At 50.9% G+C, this 21636-nt stretch overlaps 4 protein-coding genes across 4 annotated transcripts; 2 read left to right on the top strand and 2 right to left on the bottom strand.

Moving 5' to 3' along the window:
• The first annotated feature begins 1144 nt into the window (after positions 1-1144).
• LOC139795588 (cygnin) lies at positions 1145-2667 on the top strand. Its single transcript, XM_071742513.1, has 2 exons — positions 1145-1236; positions 2407-2667. Exons 1-2 carry the CDS (start codon positions 1179-1181, stop codon positions 2538-2540), a joined length of 192 nt encoding a protein of 63 aa, XP_071598614.1. The 5' UTR covers positions 1145-1178; the 3' UTR covers positions 2541-2667.
• A 5955-nt stretch (positions 2668-8622) lies between these two features.
• LOC139795589 (small basic protein 1-like) lies at positions 8623-9259 on the bottom strand. Its single transcript, XM_071742514.1, has 2 exons — positions 9202-9259; positions 8623-8753 (listed from the first exon to the last, which is right to left on the bottom strand). The coding sequence occupies exons 1-2, from the start codon at positions 9257-9259 to the stop codon at positions 8623-8625; spliced, it is 189 nt and encodes a 62-aa protein (XP_071598615.1).
• A 5161-nt stretch (positions 9260-14420) lies between these two features.
• On the top strand, positions 14421-16264 carry LOC139795590 (cygnin-like). The gene is made up of 2 exons (XM_071742516.1): positions 14421-14539; positions 16001-16264. Exons 1-2 carry the CDS (start codon positions 14482-14484, stop codon positions 16132-16134), a joined length of 192 nt encoding a protein of 63 aa, XP_071598617.1. The 5' UTR covers positions 14421-14481; the 3' UTR covers positions 16135-16264.
• Positions 16265-18335: 2071 nt separating this feature from the next.
• LOC139795591 (cygnin) lies at positions 18336-20343 on the bottom strand. Its single transcript, XM_071742517.1, has 2 exons — positions 19769-20343; positions 18336-18599 (listed from the first exon to the last, which is right to left on the bottom strand). Exons 1-2 carry the CDS (start codon positions 19824-19826, stop codon positions 18466-18468), a joined length of 192 nt encoding a protein of 63 aa, XP_071598618.1. The 5' UTR covers positions 19827-20343; the 3' UTR covers positions 18336-18465.
• Between the last annotated feature and the right edge of the window lie 1293 nt (positions 20344-21636).

Here is a 21636-nt window from a genome sequence, read left to right on the forward strand (position 1 = left end):
GCTGCCCCATCCCTGGCAGTGTCTCAGCCCAGGTTGGATGGGGCTTGGAGCAACCTGGGCTGTGGGAGGTGTCCCTGCCCATGGCAGGGGCTTGGAACTAAGTGATTTTCAAGGTCTCTTCCAACCCAAACCATTCCTACAATGAAGCACCCTGAAAGCTGCTTCTTGTCAGTGCCCATTCTGGTAACTCCTGACACTCAGTTTTGCCCTCTGACTGCCTCCAGACAGAGGGGAATTTTCTTCCAAAGCATCCTTGGGGAGCACTTCTTTCCTGGAAGCTGACAGTCACTTTGCCACCACAGGTTCTCAGTTGCCATCTGCTCACAGGGCCACTCAGTGCTGAGATCCTTCTGCCTTGCAGGCTCCTTGCACTCAGCTTCCATCCCAGGGGACGACTGCTGTCAGCAGCAGGGACCAGGCTGTCTCCATCCCAGAAGCCAAGCACACCCGAGGCCACAGATGTGTCAGGGGGGGTTGTGATCCAAGGCTCTGCAAGGGCTCAGCTCACCCATCCTGGTGGGAAAAGGCTCCCAGCCCCAGGGCTCCTGCCCAGCAGTGGGGTGAGAGGGGGGACCACAGCACAGCTCACACTGCCCACAGGGATTGCTGGATTTATCAGAGGAACTCTGCACTTGGAGCTCCCAAGGGGCTGATCCGTGGCCATTGGGTCCTTCCCAAGCCAGGCTTGGTCCCAGCAGGGCCCCTCTTGGCTTCTTCATCCCCCCACGGGGAGAGGCAGAGATGCTGGAGGGAGAGGCATCAGTGCATTGGCCATGCTCCAACCCTGCTGCAGGCAGCTGCATCCCTGCCAAAGCTTGAGCAAGTCCTGGAGCCCTCTGATAGTCATCTTGGAGCCATCCAGGTCCCTCTGCCCCAGCACCTCTGTTCTGTCTCCTCCCTCTCAGCTCCTGTCACACTCGGTGGCTTTCATTTGAAGTGGGCATTGATACCAGATCTGGGGACAGCAGAGTTTTGCCAAGACACCCAGGGGCAGGGTGGGGGTGGGGGTCGTGCTGTGAGCTGAACCATGAGAGGACCTCCCCCAGAAGCCTCCTCTCTGCTGGGAAAGGCGCCATAAATATGAGGATCCCCAGCCCTGCCACTCAGCATCATCCAGCTCAGGCTCTCTCCAGCCCTCCTCTCTCCAGCCCTGCTGAGATCCCCACGGAGACCCAGCCATGAGGTTCCTCTCCTTTGCCTTTGCTCTCTTCCTCCTGCTCTCCTTGGCTGTCCCAGGTAAGAGGGTGAATGGCCCTGGGAGCTGAACTGGGCAGTGCTGGGAACACCAGGGTGATGAGGGTCCTTGGCCATGCTCGATGGGCAGCTTGAACAAATGGGACCTTGACTGGCTTCAAAAGCTGTGATTTTTCTTGCCCCCATGAAGGGACCAAGTCCTTTGGGTGTGGGGGGGGGTGCTGGTCTCCTGAACACAAGCAGATGACTTGGTTGCTCCAGGCTGTTCAAAATGGGGCTGCCTGGGGGTGTGCAGGCAAAGGAGCTGAGCCCTGGCTCTGGGAAATAGATTCCCTCTCCCCAGGCAGACTGTCTGCTGAGTTACATTTCTGGGGTTGGCACTTTTAGGATGTTCTGGACGTTTTTCACACTCTCTGGGTCAAGGTGTAATGGTTTGAGCCATGGAGACCCAAGGGAGAGCTGGATGTCTCTTCAGAGACACCAACCCCTTGGATGCCTCCTGCTCAGATGGTGCCACCTTTTGGGACAAACCAAAGTTCTGAGCATAACTTCAGGGTCCAGTTCCCTTACATCTTCCCTCTGCAGAACCTCCAGTTCTGCTTCTCTTGTGCTTTAATGGAACAAAAGGGTTCCCAGACCAATATCCACTGGTTCTGGACATCATTTCCCAACTATTTTAGGCCAACAGTCTCCCAGCCTGGTGCTTCATGTTGGGCACTTGGGTCTCTCTGAAGTCCTGCAGGTGAGGAACCCAGAGGATGTGACACCTCTGAAACCCTTTGGAAGAGGAACAAGAGAAGGGAATGGCAGTGCTGGGTTCCAGGTTGGACTTGATGATCTTTAAGGTCTTTCCAGACCAAATGATTCTATGATTCTGACCTCCTACATGCCCATGCACACAGAGGAGCATCTGGATGAGGCTTTTTGCTTTGGGTTGTCACATCAGTGCCATCACCTGGACCTCTTGTCACCAGCTGGGGGGAGAGGGAGACACAGGGACCTGCTCAGGATTGTGATCCTCAGGGTGTCTGTCCCCTTGCTTGGGTGCAAAGGAGGGGTGGGAGAATGGAGCAGGAGCTCCCTAGGAACAAGGTCTCCTCCTTGTGAGCAGAGCCAGACTCAGAGCTGGAGGTGGTGGGAAGGCTCTGACAATGGGGACACACAGAGGGACCTGTTCTGACCCAACCCCTCTCCTTCTGCTCCCTCTTGCAGGCTATGGGCAGTTAAGGAAGCACTGCCCCAAGGTGGGATACTGCTCCAGCAAGTGCTCCAAGGCAGATGTTTGGTCCTTCTCTGCTGACTGCAAGTACTACTGCTGCATCCCACCCGGCTGGAAGGGGAAGTAGGAGCTGAAGAGGAAGGGTCTGGGGCAAGAGGAGGCTCCCTGGTGGCTTTGGGAGCAGCTTCTCCTCTGTCTGACCCAATTGTCATCCCCTCCTCTCCATAATTAAAAGAGAAAAAAAGGAGATGTAACCCTGGTGTGTGTGGTGTGGTTCCTGCTGTCCCCATGATCCCATCCATGTGGAGCACTGGGGCAGCTCCTGGTTCCTGGTGTCCCCAGGATCCCATCCATGGAGACCACTGGGACAGCTCCTGGTTCCTGGTGTCCCCAGGATCCCATCCATGCAGAGCACTGGGACAGGTCCTGGTTCCTGGTGTCCCCAGGATCCCATCCATGCAGAGCACTGGGACAGGTCCTTCAAGCCCTGCCCAAAAGGTCCATTTCCTTCATGTCTCATTGCTCTTTTTGCACAAAATTTGTAACAAAAGAAACAAATGTGTGGAGTGAATTCATCCACTGGGGGGATAAAAGAGGGGTGGTTGGAATGCCACCTTCCTGGTGTGTCTTTCCCTTCTGAGCCTCACAGCAAACCCCAAAGATCTCCTATGGGAGAGAGCCTGGGTCAGTCCTGGGGCTGAAAAGAATGATACAGAATCCCAGACTGGTTTGGGTTGGAATGGACCTTAAAAAAAAAATGAAGAAGAAAGAAATTCTTTACTCTGAGCCCCTGTCCCAGGTTTCCCAGAGAAGCTGTGGCTGCCCCATCCCTGGCAGTGTCTCAGCCCAGGTTGGATGGGGCTTGGAGCACCCTGGGCTGTGGGAGGTGTCCCTGCCCATGCAGGGGGTTGGAACTGGATGATCTTGAAGATCCTTTCCATCCCAAACCATTCTATGACTCTGTGATTCTGAAAGGTGGTAAGAAATCTTTCTCTCTGAAATGGGAAAATCAAAAAAAAGGGGCAAATAAAGAGCCCAAATATTTCTGGCTAAAATTCCCAGGATTTTTCAATTTCCCAGGAATTCCCAAATTTACCAAGAGTGACCCCCCCCACACTTCTTCCCTTCCCTCCCTCTCCTGCAGCCCAACCTCTCCAGCCCTCAATCCCACTGCCTCCTTCAAGAAGCTCTAGCAGGTTTTTAGGGCAGGATTTTCCTTTTTATTTTCTTCCCTCCCTATGTTATTATATTTGTAACTAGCACAATCCTGGCTTACAATCCTTTAGAACCTTTTAACTATTTTTTAATCCTTCTATTTGCATCTCCCCATCTTTTGCACAGGGAATCTTTGCTGAGCCACAGGCAGGAGGGCAGCTGCTTCATCCTTGAATTCCCCGAGGACTTTTGGAGACAAAAATCTGGGTGCTGAGGATTTCTTGCTGCTTCTTGCCTGCCTTCCAACCTCCTTTTCATTTAGGACACGTCCTTCAGTGAGTCCCCACAAAGGAGAGCTCAGCATGAAGACCTTTCCCTCCTGCAAGGTGAATGCTGCAAATAATTCATTGAGCCTCCACGGAGTGGCTGTGGCTTTTATTAACTTTACTGCTCTGACCATCTCCTGCCTTCCACGTTCCTCATCAGGTTTCCTGCTTGTGATGTGTTGGATAAAAAAGAAAAAAAAAAAAAAAAGAGACTTATTTTAAGAGGTTTCTTTCCTTTTTGCAAGTTGTTGGGATTCTCTGCTGCGTCGCCTGGTGTTTTACATTTAGGCACAGTTTATTATCTTTCCTATTTTCTGTGTTTGGACACAATTTCAGCTGCTTCTTACTGACAGCCTCCCTCATCCCACTGTTCTGCTCTGACCTTTTCCTCTTGCTCTTTCTCAGGGCTTTTTTTTTTTTTTTTTTTTTAATAGGTGTCATACATTTTCCCTGAGTCTCTAATACAGTGGCCTTAAACAGCTCCCAGGGTGCTTGCAAAGAATCTATTTGCAAGGATTTAACTCTTTTAGTTGTCCCTTTTGTCTTCTTTTTAACAGTCTCCCTATCTTTTATCTCCCTTATTGAAATTAAGCACAAAAGTTGTGGCCTTTTCATCCTTTGTTGCTCCTGCAAAGCTGGGGAGTGGAAGTACCCAATGATTTCTGCTGCAGAGCAGCTCTCCCAGGGTAAAACTTTGAAGCCAGCCCAGTATGTCAGGCAGAACCAAATGCTGCTGCTCTTTCATTTAGCACACCAAAGAAATCACTTTGTCTCCAACTGCTAGGTCAGGGAGCCTGGAGCTGGTGTTTTCCCCCTGTAAACACATGAACCCCCTATAGTCCAGGAATTCATCAGTTCTGGCTTCCTAAGGAATAAATATTCTGCTATGTCTCCTCTAAAAGGTGCTTTCCAGGCCAGAAATCAGCTTCTTGGCATGGCATTTATAAAAACAAACAGGCTAAAATTAAAGGGAGAACATATTTTCAGAACTAATGGTGTCTGACCACAGCAGGGAAAAGATGTTTTCTCTTTTCCTTGGACATCTGTTCACACCTGGATCCCTTCTTCCAAGAAACCACAGAATCCTAGAACCACAGAATAATTTGGGTGGGAAGGGAGCTCTCAAGCTCCCCCAGTCCAACCCCTGCAGTATCAGGGACACCCTCACCCAGATCAGGGTGCTCAGAGCCCCCTCAAGCCTCACCTTGAATATCTCCAGGGATGAGGCCTCAACCACCTCCCTGGGCACCCTGTGCCACTTTTCCACTGCCCTCATGGGACAGAACTTGTTCCTAATCTAAACCCAATCTAAATCTTCCCTTCTCTAATTTAAACCCATTGCCCCTCATCCTATCACTCCAGGCCCTTGCACACAGTCCCTCTCCACCCTTCCTCTAGAATCCCTTCAGATACTGGAAGGTCACTATTAGGTGTCCCCAGAGCTTTCTCTTCTCCAGGCTGAACTGTCCAAGTCAAGCAGAAAAGATTCAATTAAATACAGATTTAAGTGGCTGGAGGGTCCCTCTGCTCCCCAAGGTGCCCCAGGAGGTCACACATCCTCAAGATGGTAGGGGCAGCAACAATGGGGGGATCTGCCCTTCTCCTACAGCAGAAATTCAAAATAAACTCCTGGTGTCAGGACCTTTCTTCAGCTGCAGAAAACATTTTGAAGGATGGAGATGCAGCAGAGTGAGAGACACCACTTCAAAAACCCATTTTGCAGCTCATTCACTTCCACGTGGCTTTTCTTCTCACTCTCCTCACACAATCCTTTTCTTTTTTTTTTCTTGGGGAAAAATGTGAAAGAAAAAGCAAAGGGTGATGGGGTTTTTTGGGGGTTTTTTTTTGTGTGGATTTTTTTTCTGTTGGGTGTTTTTCCTTTTGCACTTTTTCTTCTTCTATCAAATTTTCATGTGTCTGTGAACTCTTCTCACCAGCACATGGCTGCTTCAGATGGATTTTTCCCTCTCTCCTGGCCTGTTCTCTGGGCTCAGGTGAGGCTTGGTAAATTCCTGCCTGGAAGACAAGAGTCCATGGCTCTTGATGGGCCATCCTGTATCAAGTGTGACATTTAGGACCAGAGGAAATGGATGGAAGCTACGTCATGGGAGGTTTAGTCTGGATATTAGGAAATAAATATTTTTTCACTGAGAGGTTTGTCAGGCATTGGAATGGCCCAGGACAGTGGTGGAGTCACCATCCCTGGAGACATTTAAAAGGCATTTGGACCTGGTCCTTAAGGACATGGTTTAGTAGTTAGATTATGGTGTTGCTCAAAGGTTGGACTGGGTGATCTTGGAGGTCTCTTCCAACCTAAAACATTCTGTAATTCTGTGATTTACCTGCTGTCCATCACTGCCAGATTTCAGGGACTGGATGTTAAGCTCCTCACACTTGCTATCCCCATAGCTTGGAAAGAAACTCCTTCCTCTTATCAAGAAAAATATCAGATGAAATCCCAGGGCTTTATCAGGATTTTTGTCTGCTTGGTCAGTCTTTAAACTGATAAAGTTTTTTGAAGTTATCAGATTTCTCATTTATCCTGGGTCCTAAAGATAAAACAACAGGTGACAAGGCTGCTGCCTGGATTATTTCTGGGTTTGCCTGGCATGCAGTCATTTGGCCTCTGTGGTTGGCAGCAAACCCCTTGGAGCAGCTTCTGGTTTAGGTAGAGATAGAAAATAAGAATTTCCCTCTTGGGTGGGTGTCCTGGTTTGGGCCAGGATAAAGGTGATTTTCTGTCTTGTACTTTTGCTTTTTAGCTAAGTCTCTTGTAAGTAGTTGCACTTGCTGAAATGAACAGCAAGTTTCTCAGACAGTGTGTGTTTCTAGGACTGATAACACTTGATGTTTAGAGTTACTGCTAGAGACTGGTGTGCAGAGCCAAGGACACTGCTCAGCTCTGAGGAAAACATAAAGAGGTCCCACCTGCATCCCTCCTTTGGGGAGGAACGGACAAGATAAATGCCAGAATTGACCAAACAGAGTATTCCATCCCATACACCTCATCCTCAGTATAAATTTGAGGGATCACGAGGGCCAAGCCAGATTTCCAGCTTCTGGCTGCCTGCCCTTCCTGCCTCTCCTGCTTCCCTTTCCTTCACCTGGCATCCTGGGAGGATTCCATCCCTTCCTCTGCCTGTGCTCCTGATCCATGCCAGCCTGAATCTGTGTGTTCCTGCCTCCAGCTCCCAACTGCTGCTGAGCCCAGGATTCCAGCCTGGACTTTCCCAGGGCTGCCCTGCAGCCTCAGTGGGGATGTGAGAGTTATTGGGGGAAAGGGGGGAGGAATGTGGTATCCATTTTCTTGTATATTTGTATAGATTTAGTAACTTTTCCTATTTATCATTACTGTTTCATTAAAGTTGTGTAGTTTAGTTTCCAACCCATCAGTCTCTCTCCCTTATTCTCTCTCCTTTCTTATCAGGGAGGAGAGAGAGATTAATAGAGAGCATCTGTTACTCAGTTTAATTGCTGGGCCAGTGTTAAACCCTGACAGTGGGCAGCAAGAGATGGCTGCAGGCACCAGATGCTCAGAATCCCCTTTTCCAAAACTGGAGGAGTTTTGGAAAAGTGGAGAAATAAGCCTCAGGGAGACATTATTCTTTCCTCAAGTCCAGGTACTGCTGGTGGTGCCCAGATCTCTATGGAGCACTGAAGGATGGCATAGAAGAGAGGAGACAGAGACCTTCCTGAAGTCATCTTTCTGCAAGGGAAAGCTCCACATCTCCTCTCTTTTATTGCAGCATCCTTCAGTCCAACCAACCCCAGTGCCATAGCCTTTTTCTGGGCATGAAAAACCCAGTGGATGGACACATTCTTTTTTTTTTAATTATTTTATTTTCTGGAATGTTTCAGAGGAACAGGGCTGTTTTCTGTGCCATGATCTGGTCAGGGAGTTGACCCTTTTTAACAAAAACATCTCACCCCCTAATACTGCCCCCCAGGGCTTCTCTGGTTGCCCTTTACCAGAATGTTCTGAGCCATCCCACACCAGATCCCTCCCTGCAGAAAGCTTGGGGCTGGGGAGGGGACAGGGAAGGGGACACTGAAGAAATTCTCCTTGGTTTTTTTTTTCATTAATGGTGACCTCCCAGGAGTCACTGGTAATTTAATTAATCACAGGTTATGTTGAAAAGTCACCTGCTGTGGGCAAGGGTGGCCAGGACATGGAACCTGAGTGGCTGCACTGCGATGAGGATGTTCTGGAGGTACTTTGGGAGTGGGATTTTGGGGCTGCAAGGGGTAGGTGGGGGCTGTTGGCCTCCAGCTTCTACCCCCCAATTGGACTGAGGTCCCCAGTGCAGATGTTGAATGGGACTGATGGGCACTGGGGGCTGTTGTGTCCCCTGAAAATGAGCTGAGATTCCACTTGTGGATGAGGGAAACATAATATTAATCAGTCCTCTCCCAGCCTTTGCCACCAGCATGGTTTGAAGGAAAGAGAGAAGCCCGTGTCACAGGTCTGGGGCTGTCACAAATAATTGGGGTTTCCAGGGATGTGTTGTGAAGACAATATCCAGGGAGTTCTGGCTGCAGAACCTCTCCTGGTGCTGCCCTCCCAGGAGCTGAATGGACCACACAGGACACAGAGATCACATCTGCCCATCTTTACTTCAAAGCTGTGAGCACCATCCCTGTCCCACCATGAACACAGAGCTGGGAGCCCCACCACGAGTGTTGCTGCTGCTGCTCCTCCTCCTCCTGCAGGGCTGGACCCTTTCACAATCATTTTCCCTTTTTGGGTGGGGGGATGCAGCAGTACATCTTCCCACAGGACTGGCTGAAAGTCCACTCATCCCTTTTGCCACACAGGTAGGAACAGTACCCACCACAAAAGCCCTTAGGCTGCCCGTGCCCTGCCATGGAAAGGAGAGAGAGCTTGGGTTATAAAAGAAAATGTCAAACATGGGAGAACACCAGAGCTGTGATTCTGGGAGCTCCAGAATTTTTCTCCTTGCTGGTTTAGACCCACAGAAGACAGGACCCATGCTTTCTGTCCCCACTGACCTGGGGGACCCTGTCCTCTCTCCACAGCTCAGCCCTTCAGCTTCCTGGCAAAAATCCCTTTGCACAAGAGGAAGGAATTTGTGTTGTGGTTTTTATCTCATCCCAAATCAGCCCTGCAACCAGCCAGGTTGGGTCAATCATCAGCCAGAGGCAGCTGCAAAGTCCCTGAGCTCCAATTCCAAAGCTGGGTGAGATGAGCCACCTCCCTCCACGCCCAGGCACAAAGGCTGGAGAGGGGACAGGCACTTGATACCCCAACCTCTCTGCTTTTTCCACCCCCACTTGTTGTCATCTTACCTGGGGTGGCCAAGGAGGAAATCAGGAGCAGAGCAAAGACCACACAGAGCACCCTCATGTCTGGAGACCAAGGGAGATCTCGGCACACAAAGCAGGGCTGGGATGGCCATGGTGGGGAACTTTGGAAGCCTTGGGTTTTATAGAGGGATTCCTGCCACAAACAGACTGGCAGGAGGAGAAACTTGAGCAAACCCCATCTCCCAGGAGGTGTTTGCTGGCTGGCACGTGCAATGTCACCCCGACCCACTGGGCCCACTCACAAAGGCACCTGGGCAGCCAGGGCCATGCTCCAGATTTAATCCTGGGCTTTTCTGCCAGGAATGGTGACCTCCAAGGGGTCAGTGTGAATTTAATTAATCACAGGTTATGTTGAAAAGTCACCTGCTGTGGGCAATGGGTGGCCAGGACATGGAGCCTGAGTGTCTGCACTGGGATGAGGATGTTCTGGAGGCAACCTGGGAGTGGGATTTGGGGACTGCAAGGGGTAGGTGGAGGCTGTTGGCCTCCAGCCCCATTCCAGGGCCATTCCCCCTCCCTCAGATCCATCTTCTGGGACTGAGGGAGCCATGGGGCACAGCCCAGAGCTGCAGGGACTGAGGCTGAGAGCCCATCTGAGAACCTCTGGGCACTGCCTGCAATGGTTGGACACAATGGACATCACCGAGGCATCAGATCCACGGTGGGGAGGAGTTTGCCAGGTGCATCCATCCCCAACCTCTGCATTGGCACTGAGGTTCCTGAAAGGTCTCCCCCTGAGACGTACAAACTGCAGATCATGGAGAGGTTTGAGTTGGAAGGGAACTTTGAAGGCCTCCAAGTCCAGTCCCTCTACAGAGAGCAAGGATCAGGTTGAGCCCTATCCAACCTGGCCTAGGATGTTCCCAGGGATTGGGGATCTCCTGCTTCTCTGGGGAACCTGGGACAGTGTCTCACCACCCTCAGTGTAAAAAAATGTTCTTTATATCTAATGTCAATCCTCTTTCAGCTTCAAACCATCACCCCTTGTCCTGTCAGAACAGACCCTGCTGAAAAGTCTGTCCCCATCTTTCTTATAGGCCCCCTTTAAATATTGAAAGGACACTCTAAGGTTTCCCTGGAGCCTTCTCTTCTCCAGGCTGAACACCCCCAACTCTCAGCCTGGCTCCAGAGCTGCTCCAGCCCTTGGATCATCTCCATGGTCTCCTCTGGACTCACCCCAACATCTCCAGGTCCTTCTTGTGTTGGGGACCCCAGAACTGGACCCAGCACTGCAGGAGGGGTCTCACCAGAGCAGAGTAAAATGGAAGAGTCACCCTAACTGTTGTCCTGTGGAACTTGTTGGGGTTTTTTAATTTTTTTTTTTAATTTCATACTCCCAGCAGTGGTGTTTCCACACTCTCCCTATTCAATCCTTTCTGCTGTAGGACCCTGGAGTTGCAAAGCTTCTCCTCAACCTCAGCTGAGGATATCTCATTGCATCTGGAGCTCTCATCTTGTCCACCAAGAGCAGACCACACCAGTGTGTGTGGCCTTTGTTGGATTTGAGGACTTCCATGCATTCCCCATCTTCTCTTTCCTGATCATCCCTGCTCCATTTGCTTCAGGTTGCTCCTTCAGGTCCCATCTCCTTGACCTCCTGTCACTTCCTGAGCTCCCATCCACCCCTTTCCCAGGTTCCTGGTACCTGGTGCACAGAGCTGGATGGAAGCTTTGTCCTGTGTTGCACAACCTCAGCTTTTGTTTACACTTGTAGGACAATTGGTGCTGCTGTCCCTACACTGTGACTCATTTGTGCCTGCCCATGAGCCACTGAAAGACACATTTTTTTTCTGGCAGAACTGCCAGACAGACAGAAACTCCTTGTTCTGTGCTCTCCAGCTAATTGTTCTTGTCTGTGTAGACAAAGCAGTTTTCCCTAGCACTTAATTATATTTTTTTCCTCATTGTGTCTTTAGCACGAGAAGATCCATGGCATGCTGATCCAGTCCTCTAATGCTTTGCAATCCCTTTCAGCTTCTTATTTGTGAATTTAGTGAGCAGACTCTCCAGAAAGACATGAAAGTTATGATGTAGAATAGCACTGGCCTCACAGTCCATTTCTGACCAGGTGTAGCAATTCATTACCTCATCTGCATATTCATTTACATCCCCTCCCATCAGCATCATGGTCCCTTTTTGAAAGGTGTCAGACAAAATCTACAAATAGTTCTCAGGCCAAATTAATGTGATGAAAATCAGCCCAAAACCAAGATCCTGCACTTGGGTTGGGGGAGTGTCCATAGAGTGTCCATACAGGCTGGGGGTTAAGGAATGGAGAGAATCCCTGAGGAGAAGGACTTAGAATCATAGAATCATAGAATGGGCTGGGTTGGAAGGGACCTCAGAGCTCATCAAGTCCAGCCCTTGATCCACTCCCCCCGTGGTTCCCAGCCCATGGCACTGAGTGCCACATCCAGGCTCTTTTGAAATATCTCCAGGGATGGAGAATCCACCCCTTCCCTGGGCAGCCCATTCCAATGCCTGATCACCCTCTCCAGAAAGAAATTCTTTCTAATGTCCAACCTAAACCTCCCCTGGCACAACTTGAGACCTCTTGTGCCCTCTTGTCTTGCTGAGAGTTGCCTGGGAAAAGAGCCCAACCCCCCCCTGGCTCCAACCTCCTTTCAGGGAGTTGGAGAGAGTGATGAGGTCTCCTCTGAGCCTCCTCTTCTCCAGCCTCAACACCCCCAGCTCCCTCAGCCCTTCCTCATAGGATCCGTGCTCGAGGCACAGACTTGGGGGTACTGGTGGGTGAGAAGCTGGATATGAGCCAGGAATGAGAGGTCACAGCCCAGAAACCCCCCATGTCCTGGGCTGCATCAGCATCAGTGGGACCAGAAGGGTCAGGGAGGGGACTGTCCTCCTCTGCTCTGCTCCAGGGAGAACCCTCTGGGTGCTGGGTCCAGTTCTGGGGTCCCCAGCACAAGAAGGACCTGGAGATGTTGGGGTGAGTCCAGAGGAGGCCATGGAGATGATCCAAGGGCTGGAGCAGCTCTGGAGCCAGGCTGAGAGTTGGGGGTGTTCAGCCTGGAGAAGAGAAGGCTCCAGGGAGACCTTAGAGCACCTTCCAGTGCCTGAAGGGGCTCCAGGAAAGCTGGGGAGGGACTTTGGACAAGAGCCTGGAGGGATGGGATGGGGGAGAAGGGTTTCCAGCTGCAAGAGGGGAGATTTGGTTTAGAGATTAGGAGGAAATTCTTTGGGGTGAGGGTGCTGAGCCCCTGGCCCAGGTTGCCCAAGGAAGCTGTGGCTGCCCCATCCCTGGCAGTGTCTCAGCCCAGGTTGGATGGGGCTTGGAGCACCCTGGGCTGGGGGAGGTGTCCCTGAACAGGCAGGGGGTTGGAATGTGATGATTTTGAAGGTCTCTTATAACCCACACCAGTCTGGGACTGTATGAAATGGTGATGATGGAGAAGATGAGCTGCACTGTCTCCTCACCCTCACCTTTCTCAGTCTCTGCACTCACAGAGGTCTCAGAGAGGAAGGAGTTGCTGAGCCCTGTCAGAGGGCAGAGCTGGGCTTGGGCACACGTGAGTGCCTGGGAAGGAGTCCAAGAAAAACTTTTCCCTGAGTAAAACTCCCCACCTTCCAGTAAAATGAAGTCTGGTGACTTTTCCAGAAGGTTTTACATCTAATTTTTTTATTTTTTACCTGCTTGATTCTTTTATAAATTTCTCTTATAAGGAAATTTCTCCTTTCGATACATTTTGACTTCCTGAGCAGGTTCCATGTTTCTGCTTTGCTCAGTGTGAAAGGGGATTTTTATTTGGTTGCTTTTTTTGATAAATACCTGGTTTATCAGTGCCTCCCACCTATTCCTTGGCTTAGAAAACTGAAGAACCACATCTCTCTCTTCCTTAGGCCTCTAAAGTTTTAACACCTTTGTAATACACCTCCAGGGATGTTGGAATTTAATTTTGAGGAGATGAGTCCCCAACCCTGCCACCTTTCTTTTAACCTCTTCTTGCCCTACTGTTGTCCATCAGGGATGGGGAGATGAGCAGTGCACACCCCACAGGGCAATACCCCACAGGCTGAAGCAGTTTCCTATTATCTTAGTAATTTGATTAACATTTCTTTATGTATAATTTCTCTTTTTTTTTTTTTTTTTTTGTTTGGTTTGGTTTTTGGGGTTTTTTTTTTTGTTCATATCTGCTATTTTCAGAAAGCTTTCTTCAAGGACTCTTGAAACTCCTTCCTCACTGGCTTTGGGTAATTCAGACCTATCATTTGGATGTAGATTATATATTTTTCTGGATCCACAGCTTTAAACTGGCACAGATGCAGCATTTGACATTCATCTGCCCTGTTACCCAGCACTGCAAGATCCTTCTGCCTCTTTTTGCAGATTTAGGGTTGGTGGTACTCAGAAGTTTGGCCTCAGCAGCAGCTTCTGTCCCTTCACCAGTCACCTCTGTTGTTTTTTGGTTTTTTTTTTCTGGTTGTTTATGAAGCTATTAAACAGCCCAGTGAGCTGAGCTTGGAAAAGTTCCTTTGCAGAGCTCTGCTCCTGTCTGACACATCTCTCTGGAGGCTTTGGGAGGAAGAGGCAATGATCAAAGGGTCTGCAAGTGGTCTCCTCCTCACCCAGGCTCCTGGGAGCTCTCAGCCCCAGTGCTCCTGCCCATCCATCACCCAGAGGGGGGATAGGGGACAACAAAAGGGACTACACTGAACATGATGTTTGTCAGATTTATCAGGGAGATTTTACAGACATCATTCACAAGCAGAGACATGAATCCTTTCCAAGCTACCAGCACCCCATGGTTTACCAATCTGGACAATGGAGAGAGATTTATCAGTGCATTGTGGCCACATTTCAGCCCTGTTACATCTCTGCCAGAGGTTGGGAAAGGCCTGATGCCCTGTGATACTGATCTTCTTGGCTCTTCATCATTTTTAGACTTGTAGATCTCCATCAGGTCCCTCTGACCCACCAGCCCAGTCCTAACAACTCCACTTTTGACAGCCCCTATTCATTTGTGCTCTCATCCAGGCCAGTGTCCAGGAATCCCATCTGATATTGGGGAAACAGCTTTGGGGGAAGGAGTTGGCTGCCAACGTCCTGGGGGACACGTGGGAAGCTGCAGATCCACCCAGGTGGAGCCTTGGATGGATTCCCATCTCTCCCCAGCATCCTCTGCTCCCCAGGGAAAGGCTCTATAAAAAGCAGCAGCTTCAGGCTCCTTGCACATCACCTCCTCCCTTGGAGATCTCACCAACTCTCCTCTTCATCCTTGCTGAGGTCCCAGCTCAACTCCAGCCATGAAATTCCTCTACCTTCTCTTTGCTGTCTTCCTCCTGGTCTCCTTGGCCACTCCAGGTAAGGTGACAACTGGGGCAGGATGAGCTGATGCCAGCTGGGGGTCTTTCAAAATAATTTTAGCTCTTAAACATATGGTTATTCCCATCTGAGGTGGCTGCTATGACCTGAGCAGGGACTTTAATCCCTTCTCTTAAGGGTCAGGGATATAAGGAAATAAGGGAGACTTCATAGAATCATAGGATGATTTGGGTTGGAGGGGACCTCTAAAGCTCACCCTGCAGTACCAGGGGCACCCTCACCCAGATCAGGGTGCTCAGAGCATCCTCAAGTCTCACCTTGAACATCTCCAGGGATGAGGCCTCAACCACCTCCCTGGGCACCCTGTGCCATTGTTCCACTGCCCTCATGGGACAGAACTTGTTCCTAATCTAAACCCAATCTAAATCTTCCCTTCTCTAATTTAAACCCATTGCCCCTCATCCTATCACTCCAAGCCTTGCACACAGTCCCTCTCCACCCTTCCTCTAGAATCCCTTCAGATACTGGAAGGTCACTATTAGGTGTCCCCAGAGCCTTCTTTTCTCAGGCTGAACTGTCCAAGTCAAGCACAAAAATTGAATTAAATACAGATTTAAGTGGCTGGAGGGTCCCCCTGCTCCCCAAGGTGCCCCAGGAGGTCACACATCCTCAAGATGGTAGGGGCAGCAACAATGGGGGGATCTGCCCTTCTCCTACAGCAGAAATTCAAAATAAACTCCTGGTGTCAGGACCTTTCTTCAGCTGCAGAAAACATTTTGAAGGATGGAGATGCAGCAGAGTGAGAGACACCACTTCAAAAACCCATTTTGCAGCTCATTCACAGTCCCCCTCCACCCTTCCTGGAGGCAACTTGGACTCTAAATTCGTGTAGGAATATCTTAGGGAATGGTCAGGTCCCAGTCCTGGGTACCTTTGGTTTGCTGATGTGACACAGCTGTGGCTCCTCATGCCTCTTTCTGAGCCTCCAAAGCTTTATGGTCCCTCTGAAGGAGGCAAAAGGGAATTCTGGGCTGAGGTCTCCCTAAGACAGGAGATATCAATCAATCAGTACCCATCCTCAGCCACCTGGGCCAAACCTTTAACTTGGCCCAATTTTAACCAGCACAGAGAATATTTCGTGCAAGGATGCTGTGGGACCAATTTCAAGACCTTTGAAGTGTCCCTTCAACTTCAATTTATGGGTAGAGAGGGAAATTTTTCAAAGGATGAAGGAAGTACAGAGACCTGCCTGGAAAACTGAGTTCTTGAAGTAAGCTTGATGTGGCTTTTGCTGTTTTGTTCCAAGAACACAGATCCTACTCCCCAAGGAGTCCAGGTTGGACTTCATGATCTTTAAGGTCTTTCCAGCCAAAATGATTCTATGATTCTGACCTCCTACATGCCCATGCACACAGAGGAGCATCTGGATAAATCTTTTTTGCTTTGGGTTGTCACACCAGTGGTCTGACCCAACCCCTCTCCTTCTGCTCCCTCTTGCAGGCTATGGGCAGTTAAGGAAGCACTGCCCCAAGGTGGGATACTGCTCCAGCAAGTGCTCCAAGGCAGATGTTTGGTCCTTCTCTGCTGACTGCAAGTACTACTGCTGCATCCCACCCGGCTGGAAGGGGAAGTAGGAGCTGAAGAGGAAGGGTCTGGGGGAAGAGGAGGAGGCTCCCTGGTGGCTTTGGGAGCAGCTTCTCCACTGTCTGACCCAATTGTCATCCCCTCCTCTCCATAATTAAAAGAGAAAAAAAGGAGATGTAACTCTGGTGTGTGTGGTGTGGTTCCTGCTGTCCCCATGATCCCATCCATGCAGAGCACTGGGACAGCTCCTGGTTCCTGGTGTCCCCATGGTCCCATTCATGCAACCTCTGGGATAGCCCCTGGTTACTGATGTCCCCATCATCCCATGTAGAGCACTGGGACAGCTCCTGGTTCTTGGTGTCCCCATGATCCCATCCATGCAGAGCACTGGGACAGGTCCTGGTTCCTGGTGTCCCCATGATCCCTTGTAGAGTGTTAAGAAAATTCCTCCAAGCCCAGACCAAAGGCTCAGCAACACAAAAAAAAAAATCTGAACATCCAAGTGCACTGATAGCTGCAGAGCTGCCAGGGGACTCACAGGGATGTAGGGATGTGGGAAGCAGGCATTATTTTCCCTCTTCCCTCCTCTATGGCCCTGAACTCAACTCTCCGGAGACAAGAGAGAATCTTTTAGTTCCTTAATGCTTTGTCAGGCTACAGGTTATGTGTAGAATCCTAGAATCACAGAACGGTTTGGGATGAAAGTGACCTTAATGATAACCCAGTTCCAACTCCCTGCATGGTCAGGGACACCTCCCCCAGCCCAGGGTGCTCCAAGCCCCATCCAACCTGGGCTGAGACACTGCCAGGGATGGGGCAGCCACAGCTTCTCTGGGAAACCTGGCCCAGGGGCTCAGCACCCTCACAACAAAGAAATTCTTCCTTTCTTCTTCCTTTTCATGTGTCCTGGTTTGGGCCAGGATAAAGGGGATTTTCTGTCTTGTACTATTGCTTCCAGCTCAGTCTCTTGTCAGGAGCTGCACTTGCTGAAATGAACAGCAAGTTTCTCAGGCAGTGGCTGCTGCTGGGACTGATCCCACTCCATGGTTATAGTTACAGCTGGAGAATGGGCTGCAGAACCAAGGAACTGCTCAGCTCTGAGCAACATTTTGCCCTCCAAAAGGAGAAAGGAGGCCCCACCTGCAGCCTCCTTTGGGGAGGAATGGACAAGATAAATGACCAAACTTGACCAAACAGAGTATTCCATCCCATACACCTCATACTCAAGATAAATTTGAGGAATCACCAGGGTCAAACCCCTTCCTGCTTCCCCTTCTTCCCCTCTCCCTGTTTGTTTTGGCACCCTGGGAGGATTCCATCCCTTCCTCTGCCTGTGCTCCTGATCCATGCCAGCCTGAATCTGTGTGTTCCTGCCTCCAGCTCCCAACTGCTGCTGACCCCAGGATTCCAGCCTGGACTTTCCCAGGGCTGCCCTGCAGCCTCAGTGGGGATGGGAGAGTTATTGGGGGGAAGGGAGGAGGAACGTGGGATCAATTTTCCTGTATATTTGTATAGATTTAATAATTTGGAGCAACTTCCAGTGCCTGAAGGGCCTCCAGGAAAGCTGGGGAGGGACTTTGGACAAGGGGATGGACGAACAGGATGAGGGAAAAGAGTTTAAAGCTGAAAAAGGGGAGACTGAGATGAGATCTCAGGAAGAAATTCTTTCCTATGAGGGTGCTGAGCCCCTGGCCCAGGTTTCCCAGAGAAGCTGTGGCTGCCCCATCCCTGGCAGTGTCTCAGCCCAGGCTGGATGGGGCTTGGAGCACCCTAGGCTGTGGGAGATGTCCCTGACTAAGGTATAGGGTTAGAACTGGATGATCTTTAAGGCCCATTCCAACCCAAACCACTCTGGGATTCTGTATCATTCTTTTCAGCCCCAGGACTGACCCAGGCTCTCTCCCATAGGAGATCTTTGGGGTTTGCTGTGAGGCTCAGGAGGGAAAGACACACCAGGAAGGTGGCATTCCAACCACCCCTCTTTTATCCCCCCAGTGGATGAATTCACTCCACACATTTGTTTCTTTTGTTACAAATTTTGTGCAAAAAGAGCAATGAGACATTAGGCTGGGCTTGGAGGACTGGTCCCAGTGCTCTGCATGGATGGGATCCTGGGGACACCAGGAACCAGGAGCTGTCCCAGTGGTCTCCATGGATGGGATCATGGGGACACCAGGAACCAGGAGCTGTCCCAGTGCTCCACATGGATGGGATCATGGGGACAGCAGGAACCACACCACACACACCAGAGTTACATCTCCTTTTTTTCTCTTTTAATTATGGAGAGGAGGGGATGACAATTGGGTCAGACAGTGGAGAAGCTGCTCCCAAAGCCACCAGGGAGCCTCCTCCTCTTGCCCCAGACCCTTCCTCTTCAGCTCCTACTTCCCCTTCCAGCCAGGTGGGATGCAGCAGTAGTACTTGCAGTCAGCAGAGAAGGACCAAACATCTGCCTTGGAGCACTTGCTGGAGCAGTATCCCACCTTGGGGCAGTGCTTCCTTAACTGCCCATAGCCTGCAAGAGGGAGCAGAAGGAGAGGGGTTGGGTCAGAACAGGTCTCTCTGTGTGTCCCCATTGTCAGAGCCTTCCCACCACCTCCAGCTCTGAGTCTGGCTCTGCTCACAAGGAGGAGACCTTGTTCCTAGGGAGCTCCTGCTCCATTCTCCCACCCCCTTTGCACCCAAGCAAGGGGACAGACACCCTGAGGATCACAATCCTGAGCAGGTCCCTGTGCCTCCCTCTCCCCCCAGCTGGTGACAACAGGTCCAGGTGATGGCACTGATGTGACAACCCAAAGCAAAAAGCTTCATCCAGATGCTCCTCTGTGTGCATGGGCATGTAGGAGGTCAGAATCATAGAATCATTTGGGCTGGAAAGACCTTAAAGATCATCAAGTCCAACCTGGAACCCAGCACTGCCATTCCCTTCTCTTGTTCCTCTCCCAAAGGGTTTCAGAGGTGTCACATCCTCTGGGTTCCTCACCTGCAGGACTTCAGAGAGAGCCAAGTGCCCAACATGAAGCACCAGGCTGGGAGACTGTTGGCCTAAAATAGTTGGGAAATGATGTCCAGAACCAGTGGATATTGGTCTGGGAACCCTTTTGTTCTATTAAAGCACAAGAGAAGCAGAACTGGAGGTTCTGCAGAGGGAAGATGTAAGGGAACTGGACCCTGAAGTTATGCTCAGAACTTTGGTTTGTCCCAAAAGGTGGCACCATCTGAGCAGGAGGCATCCAAGGGGTTGGTGTCTCTGAAGAAGACATCCAGCTCTCCCTTGGGTCTCCATGGCTCAAACCATTCCACCTTGACCCAGAGAGTGTGAAAAACGTCCAGAACATCCTAAAAGTGCCAACCCCAGAAATGTAACTCAGCAGACAGTCTGCCTGGGGAGAGGGAATCTATTTCCCAGAGCCAGGGCTCAGCTCCTTTGCCTGCACACCCCCAGGTAGCCCCATTTTGAACAGCCTGGAGCAACCAGGTCATCTGCTTGTGTTCAGGAGACCAGCACCCCCCTCCACACCCAGAGGACTTGGTCCCTTCATGAGGGCAAGAAAAATCACAGCTTTTGAAGCCAGTTGAGGTCCCATTTGTTCAAGCTGCCCATCGAGCATGGCCAAGGCCCCTCATCACCCTGGTGTTCCCAGCACTGCCCAGTTCAGCTCCCAGGGCCATTCACCCTCTTACCTGGGACAGCCAAGGAGAGCAGGAGGAAGAGAGCAAAGGCAAAGGAGAGGAACCTCATGGCTGGGTCTCCGTGGGGATCTCAGCAGGGCTGGAGAGAGGAGGGCTGGAGAGAGCCTGAGCTGGATGATGCTGAGTGGCAGGGCTGGGGATCCTCATATTTATGGTGCCTTTCCCAGCAGAGAGGAGGCTTCTGGGGGTGGTCCTCTCATGGTTCAGCTCACAGCACAACCCCCACCCCCACCCTGCCCCTGGGTGTCTTGGCAAAACTCTGCTGTCCCCAGATCTGGTATCAATGCCCACTTCAAATGAAAGCCACCGAGTGTGACAGGAGCTGAGAGGGAGGAGATAGATCAGAGGTGCTGGGGCAGAGGGACCTGGATGGCTCCAAGATGACTATCAGAGGGCTCCAGGACTTGCTCAAGCTTTGGCAGGGATGCAGCTGCCTGCAGCAGGGTTGGAGCATGGCCAATGCACTGATGCCTCTCCCTCCAGCATCTCTGCCTCTCCCCGTGGGGGGATGAAGAAGCCAAGAGGGGCCCTGCTGGGACCAAGCCTGGCTTGGGAAGGACCCAATGGCCACGGATCAGCCCCTTGGGAGCTCCAAGTGCAGAGTTCCTCTGATAAATCCAGCAATCCCTGTGGGCAGCGTGAGCTGTGCTGTGGTCCCCCCTCTCACCCCACTGCTGGGCAGGAGCCCTGGGGCTGGGAGCCTTTTCCCACCAGGATGGGTGAGCTGAGCCCTTGCAGAGCCTTGGATCACAACCCCCCCTGACACATCTGTGGCCTCGGGTGTGCTTGGCTTCTGGGATGGAGACAGCCTGGTCCCTGCTGCTGACAGCAGTTGTCCCCTGGGATGGAAGCTGAGAGCAAGGAGCCTGCAAGGCAGAAGGATCTCAGCACTGAGTGGCCCTGTGAGCAGATGGCAACTGAGAACCTGTGGTGGCAAAGTGACTCTCAGCTTCCAGGAAAGAGGTGCTCCCCAAGGATGCTTTGGAAGAAAATTCCCCTCTGTCTGGAGGCAGTCAGAGGGGAAAACTGAGTGTCAGGAGTTACCAGAATGGGTACTGACAAGATGCAGATTTCTGGGTGCTTCATTGTAGGAATGGTTTGGGTTGGAAAGGACATAAAGGATTATTCAGTTTCAACCCCCTGCATGGTCAGGGACACCTCCCACAGCCCAGGGTGCTCCAAGCCCCATCCAACCTTGGCTGAGACACTGCCAGGGATGGGGCAGCCACAGCTTCTCTGGGAAACCTGGGACAGGGGCTCAGCAGCCTCACAGAAAAGAATTTCTTCCTAATATCTAAACCAAATCTCCCCTCTTGCAGCTGGAAACCCTTCCCCCTCATCCCATCCCTCCAGGCCCTTGTCCCAAGTCCCTCCCCAAGCTCTCCTGGAGCTCCTTCAGGCACTGGAAGGTGCTCTAAGGTCTTCCTGGAGCCTTCTCTTCTCCAGGCTGAACATCCCAACTCTCTCAGCCTGTGCTGATGTGCTCTCAGATGTGCTCCAGTCCTTGGATCATTTTTGTGACCCTCTTATTTTCTGATCAATACCATACTTAGGATTTTGTTTCTTCTCTCCCTATCTCGTGGGAGTAAAAAAAATTTGTTTTTTGTGTTTTGGAGTAATAAAAAAAAATTAAAAAACCACAAAGCTGATCAAAAGATTGTGGAAGCTCAGTCCCAGGAGCAGTCATGTGTCTCTGCACAGACTGCTCAGAGGCTCAGCACTGGCCTGGCACTCTCTAAACTTTTACCTTACTCCAGGAGGGACAACACAGATTTGAGGTTTCTGAATATGGAAACAAGTTGTTTCAACCACACAGCTGTAGCTGTGAAGATACAGTTAGAGCAGAGACATAAAGAGGG

This window comes from Heliangelus exortis, chromosome 3 (assembly GCF_036169615.1).
Source record: "Heliangelus exortis chromosome 3, bHelExo1.hap1, whole genome shotgun sequence".
In the NCBI taxonomy this organism is placed as follows: Eukaryota; Metazoa; Chordata; class Aves; order Apodiformes; family Trochilidae; genus Heliangelus; species Heliangelus exortis.